The sequence below is a fragment of the Podarcis filfolensis genome (assembly GCF_964270895.1).
Source record: "Podarcis filfolensis genome assembly, chromosome: 8".
Taxonomy (NCBI): domain Eukaryota; kingdom Metazoa; phylum Chordata; class Lepidosauria; order Squamata; family Lacertidae; genus Podarcis; species Podarcis filfolensis.
This window is the reverse complement of record NC_139611.1, coordinates 1,169,975-1,176,401: the sequence shown is the minus strand read 5'-3', so window position 1 is coordinate 1,176,401 and position 6,427 is coordinate 1,169,975. Positions and strand designations below refer to the sequence as shown.

At 49.3% G+C, this 6,427-nt stretch overlaps 1 protein-coding gene across 4 annotated transcripts in view; it reads right to left on the bottom strand.

Moving 5' to 3' along the window:
• Positions 1-448: 448 nt before the first annotated feature.
• The window catches only part of GPAT4 (glycerol-3-phosphate acyltransferase 4), a 31,509-nt gene continuing 25,530 nt past the window's right edge, over positions 449-6,427 (bottom strand). For all 4 annotated transcript variants that reach the window (XM_083629536.1, XM_083629539.1, XM_083629537.1 and 1 more), the window contains exons 7-13: positions 5,467-5,560; positions 4,602-4,717; positions 4,307-4,362; positions 3,787-3,872; positions 2,305-2,433; positions 2,124-2,203; positions 449-1,065 (exon numbers count right to left, since the gene is read on the bottom strand). In XM_083629536.1, coding sequence (XP_083485662.1) covers positions 957-1,065; positions 2,124-2,203; positions 2,305-2,433; positions 3,787-3,872; positions 4,307-4,362; positions 4,602-4,717; positions 5,467-5,560 — 670 coding nt within the window. In that variant the 3' untranslated portion in view covers positions 449-956. The remainder of the gene's footprint in view (positions 1,066-2,123; positions 2,204-2,304; positions 2,434-3,786; positions 3,873-4,306; positions 4,363-4,601; positions 4,718-5,466; positions 5,561-6,427) is intronic.

Below are 6,427 nucleotides of genomic sequence, written 5' to 3'. Positions count from 1 at the left end.
CAGTATCTTAAACTTGAGTCTGCATTAGCAGATGTTAAAAACCAACTTTCTTCAGAGGCCAGAATTAGCAGGGGTTGATGTGGGTGAAGCTCAGGCCACGGTTATATGTGGCCTCTCCCTGGAATGGGCAAAGCAGAATTCCCCACCCAGGGTCACACCTTTTCCTGCTATAGTGGTGATATTTTCTGTGTCCCAAACTGGCCATCTCACTGCCCTCTAACAGAGTGCAGCCACTTCTGCACCCAGCCACTTGTGCCCAAGTAGGACGGACACACACACACACACACACACACACACACGATGCCAAAGAGGAAGGGGAAAGGCCTTGTACCTTCCTTAACCTGGCACTTCTTTTAAGGAGTCCCCTTCCCAGTTTTGAGAGCCAAAGCGCTGCACCATCTTTGCGGTTCCATTTGAAAAACAGCAGAGGGATTATTCAGCACAAAGCTCCATCTCTATATATTTTAATTAAAAAATGCAAAGGGACCCTATGCAGTCTCAGTCAGTTCTCTTTTGGGGGGGGGGGAGAGAAAGAGTGAAAAGACAGAATGCAAAGAGGACAGAGCCTTTCCCTGGGGCTGCAAAGGGCAGAGGAAGCTGCTGGGGGCGCCTACCACAGGCAGCAGGGGCTCAACAAGTCCAGCTGCTCTTGCAACCACAGCAGCTTCCAGTGCAGGCACACATGCGCACGCACACACTCAGGCATTCTCCAGCACCGTCACACAGATACAAAACGTGGGGCAGCCCATCCAGCCACTCCCATTGTGGGAAAAGTTCTCCACTGTGGCTGTCTAAGCAGCGAGCCAAGCCATTGCAGCTGAAATAAGGCCTCTTGCTGATGAGCCTCTGGGCAGCACCACCTTGGCCTGAAGCGGCAGCTCAGCCAAGAATGTGCTCCAGAAGGCTGGGAGGAGGTGGAGGCTGTCAGTCCTGCAGCAGCCCATGCTCCACGAAGCTCAGGAGCGGCTTCGGTCTTCATGGTTGCCCACAACCATTTTGCTGTAGAGCTTCTGCTGCTCTTCCTTGAAGGTGTCCTTCACCTTTTCCCTCTTCAGGCCTCCGTCCCTAGAAAAAGAGAGAGGTAGAGGGCAGACGGACAAGAAAAGAAAATTACTCCCCTGTTGGCTAAAAGCACCAGCGTGCAAGAGGGAACGTACAGCCCTGGCAAGCAGGAAGGGAAAAACTGCACTTGCAAATTCTACTCACAGCCACTGTGTGCAGATTTATCATGTGGCAGTGCTAAGGAGGGAGCCTCAGGTGCATGGGCTTACCCCACCACAGCCAGCGCCTTCAAGGCTGCTTGGCCAGCCCCACTCCCATAATCCATCCACTGTGGAAAAGGCTCAGCAGCGGCTGGCTGCAGAGACGCTGCAGGCTACAGGCAGCTAGCTCTTTGGCTTGCTGGAGGCTCAAGCCACAGCTGAGGCCAGTGTCCATGGTTCTCCCCACCACACTGGTCTTTAAACAGAGAACATCCTACGCAGGCTGCTGCCAAACATGGAAACATTGCTGAAGTCTTTACTCTCCCTATTCTTTTCCAGCTTAAAATCAACCTCCCCGCATCTTTTAAAGGTGAAGGAGGCTTCTTCTACTGGCATACATCTGATTTTGAGCTCTTAAAAATGTAGTAGGAAGAACCATGGAATTCTGCATAATTATAGAATCATAGACTTGGAAGGGACCCGGAGGATCAATATTCTAAACTCCTGCAATGCAGGAATCTTAACACGTAGACTGAGCCCAAGGAAGCCATAGATTTAGCCAGGATAGAGTCCCATCCACATCCCAACATGGCTGTGACACAGAAACTTAGGAAGCTGCCTTATACAAATGCAGACCATTGGCTGATCTAACCCAGGAATGTCTACCCTGACAGAGGCTCTCCAGGGTTTTCAGCAAGGGACATCTCCTGCCCTGCCCACACATGCCTTTGGGGACTGAACTAGGGACCTTCTGCAGGTAAGGAAGATGCTCCTCTCACGGCCCTTCCCTGAGTGGGCAGAGCTCAGAGGTAGAGCCATTGCTTTCCAAGCAAAATGTGTCCAGAGCACTGGGCCAGGTGGACCAATGGCATGACTCCCAGCTTCTCCCCATCCTCCCGATCCATCAGCTTCAGGACTCACCACAGGAGATCCACAAGACCCCCTTGCCTAGCAATGGCAGACTTCACCCGATTGGCAAATTGCACAGCATCTTCATCAGGCTAAAAAAGAACAAAGGCTGGTTGGAATTTGCAGAAAGGAGCCTGGTGGGGATGGCTGCCATTTCTCTGATAACAACCCTACTCCAAGTTCAGGTACCCACCTCTCTGGTCATTGGCGGCAGGTACCAGACACTGCAAACTATAGCCCAGCTGGTCATCATCCTGAGCAGATAAGTCACCATGCCGTATTTGCTGCTGTTAAAAAAGGCGTCTCCAAATTGGGGATCATACTGAAGGACAAAAGGAGGGGAGGGAGGGGAAGATAGAGAACTCAACACCTCCTGAAAGCAAAAGAGGTTTATGCCACATTCAACACACGGCAAGAAATATGCCTGTAGGAACTGCCTTTCAATAAAGGATTTCCATTTATGATATTTGCATCCATAGAATCATAAAGTTGGAAGGGAACTCAAGAGGCATCTAGTCCAACACTCTGCAACTACAGAATCTCTGACAGATGTCCATCGAACCTCTGTCTAAAAACCTCCAATCAAGGATAGTCCACCACCTTCTGAGGAAGTCTGTTCCACTGTTGAACAGCTCTTATTTTCAGGAAGTTATTCCTGGTGTTTAGTCGGAATCTCCTTTCTTGTAATTTGAATCCACTGGTTTGGGTCCTACCCTCCGGAGCAGGAGAAAACAAGCTTGCTCCCTCTTCCATGTGATAGTCCTTACAATGTTTGAATATGGCTATCATCTCACCTTTCAGTCTTATTCAAGCTAAACATATCAAACTCCATCAACCCCTCTTCCTCATCAGGCTAGTTTCCAGACCCTTGATCACCCTGGTTGCCCTCCTCTGCACACCTTCCAGCTTGTCAACATCCTTCTTAAACAGCAGTGTCCATTTCTTCCTTCAAGGAGCTCAGATCAGTTTACATGAGATTATCCTGTTCCATCCTCACAACAACCCCATGAGATCAGTAAATTAGGCTGAGAGAGCAACATGCCCAGTTTTCACTGTGGGGAAGACCAAGTGTGGGGAACCTGCAGATGTTGCTGAAGACCTAGAACTTCCTTCATTCCTGGCCACTGGCCATGCTTGCTGGGACTGATGAGAGCTTAAAGTTCAAGAAGAGCCATAGGTCCCCACCCCAAGGTGTAGAGCAATGCAGCTGAAATTCCTCTGTCTGTGTGCCATCGTGCAGTGGCCTGCTTTACCCAACTCTCTACATGCTCATGCAAGTTTTGAATGTGCCCCAAACAAATTCCATGGATCTGAAATTTAGTCCAAATAGGCATAGGCTAGTGGGGAATTCTCCTATGAAAGTTCCGATGAATAAATGGGGATCACTCCCAATCATTCCAAGGTGGCTCATCTACAGAACTCCCCAGTGGAACGTGTCCAATGTAAAGCCCAAGAGCAAATACTTTCAATGGCATAACAGGCTGAGAGGTTGTGAAAAGTTGCAGGACCTGTGTTGCATAGTACAAGATTCTGGAACCTCTTGCCAGAAATTCCCAGGGCTTCTCAACTCTCCAGCATTCCTGGCTCCATACAGACCACAGTGGCATTATCCGCCAGTCCCCAAGGCCTACCTAGCAAGCTTCAGGGTGCTTTGCTCAATGGTAACAGCTCTCACCTTGATAGCAACCGGATAAACAGTGGCACCAATCTCAAAGCTCCCTTTCTTGAACATCATCACGGAAGTGTTGTTGATGCAAGTGCCTGTGAAGAGAAATGGCCGTTTCTGTAGGAACAGGGATCACCAATGGTGGGACAGAGGACTTACCCATGGGGGTGGGGTAGGGTGGGGAAGCCTGTGTATTTGTGAGAATGCGGCATAAATCAAGGGCATAGCTTTCAATGAAGTCTGAGTGGCACATCCAATTTCAAACAGAACGTATTTTCAGTGGTGAACCATACCAAGCCAAGAAGTTGTGGGCCATGGAGATGCAGGGATAGAGTGGCCTTCAGTCTCTACCCACCCAAGTGGCTGCTTTCTGTTAGGTACTTGGAATTCAGGACTGTGAGTCCCTCCAGCCTTTACTTGCCTCTACAGTTTATATGTTTAATAGGATGCTTTCATCCGTCCTGTGGCTGGGGCACCATGACTATAGAGAGCCCTGGGACTTAACCCTTCTTCCTTAATTCTTGCTTACCTTCAGGGAAAATAAGGATGGGCAATTTATTTTTATCATGAGCATGTTCGGACAGCCTGCAGGTAGAAAGGAGAGAGAGAGAGCATGTGTGTGTATCACTGAGAGGTACATGCCTGGCTGATCCAGAAGAAGATTCCAGCAGCCCCAGCAACCACCAAGCAAGCTCCTCAACTTCAAATCAGCCAGGTAGCCAAGTCTGTCATCAGTCAGAGCTGCAACTCCCCAGACCATACGCAGCACAACCCACAAGCCTTGCCTTCTGGGCATATGTAGCAGGGACAGATTGTGCACCCACCTTTTAGCCACCAGGTGGCGATCCTTCACCTCCGAGCGTTCAAACCAGACATGGGGACAAGCCTTGACCATGGCCCTCTGGATTACCCCCATGAGCCCCCCATGGACCTGGCCCACCTGAGGAACAGAAAAGAGGTCATAGGTCAGTCAGGGTGTGGGGGGAGACTTTGGTTCAGCAGCCTCCCATTAAGACAGCCATGCCAACATCAAGCAGCTCTACTTGCAGAGGAAGATACCTTTGTCTGTATAAAACTCTCCATCCCGCAGGAATGCCAAGCGTTAAGGAAGGTGAGAATGTGGGACCTGACTGCTACCCACCCATCATGGAATGTGGGAGACACCTGTCCTCCCTTTGTCCAAAAGCACAGGGTCCTCAGGGAGGGCTGCAGAGGAACACAGGCCTCTCTTGGCTAAGAAGCTCAGGAGTGTGCAAATAGCTGCAGCAGACCACCCAAGCACCTGACATTCTCCAGAGACCACCAAGGGCGCCAAAGGATTCCCCCATCTGCCTGCAGAGGAGCTCCCAAGGTTCAAGAAAAAGGCAGGAGCAGCGAGGATGCTCAAGGAGAGTTCAAACGGGCTCCACGCTCCTATCTTATGACTGTTCCTTTGGGTGGTGGGCACATCGTAGCAGCATGAACAGAACATGCTTCCTCCCCATGGCTGTTGGGAGGGGCACATTGACAGATTGGTTTAAAAACAACCCAGTGCCACCAATGCTGCCTGACAGAATTGGGCAATGGCCCTGATTTTTCAAAAACAAATCCAGTATTTTTAATAACTGTTATGTTCAAGAACCTTTTGCTGCTACACAGTGAACCTCCTCTCTCTCTCACACACACACACACATGGTTCTCCATCCTCACCATAGCATAGTAACCATCACTGGCCAGAATTATGACATCAATCGGGGACGTGTGGTTAGCCACACAGATTCCTCCATTGCGGGGTCTGTTTTCCCTGAAGTTGGGAAAGACAAAGAGATTAGCCAAAGGAAAGAAAAAAAAAGATAAAAGAAAAAGGCTGAAGCACAAGCTCAGCCTGTCCTGGAAAAGCATTCAGCAGGGGGCCTCCTTCCATGTGTCCTTCTTCCCCCAATTTCTATCCTTAAGGAACAAGCAACCTCAATGCCCTGCCACACAGATAATGGTACAGTTCACACACAGGAGATACAATCAGGTTTTTATGTGTTCTGAACTTAAAAAACAAACAAACCAACAATTCTGAAGTTCTGCATCAAAGAAACCTCATATCTATGACCCATATAGAATCACAGAATCATATAGTTGGAAGAGACCACAAGGGCCATCGAGTCCAACCCCCTGCCAAGCAGGAAGCACCATCAGAGCACTCCTGACATATGGTTGTCAAGCCTCTGCTTAAAGACCTCCAAAGAAGGAGACTCCACCACACTCCTTGGCAGCAAATTCCACTGTCGAACAGCTCTTACTGTCAGGAAGTTCTTCTTAATGTTTAGGTGGAATCTTCTTTCTTGTAGTTTGGACCCATTGCTCCGTGTCCGCTTCTCTGGAGCAGCAGAAAACAACCTTTCTCCCTCCTCTATGTGACATCCTTTTATATATTTGAACATGGCTATCATATCACCCCTTTACCTCCTCTTCTCCAGGCTAAACATGCCCAGCTCCCTTAGCCGTTCCTCATAAGGCATCGTTTCCAGGCCTTTGACCATTTTGGTTGCCCTCCTCTGGACACGTTCCAGTTTGTCAGTGTCCTTCTTGAACTGTGGTGCCCAGAACTGGACACAGTACTCCAGGTGAGGTCTGACCAGAGCAGAATACAGTGGCACTATTACTTCCCTTGATCTAG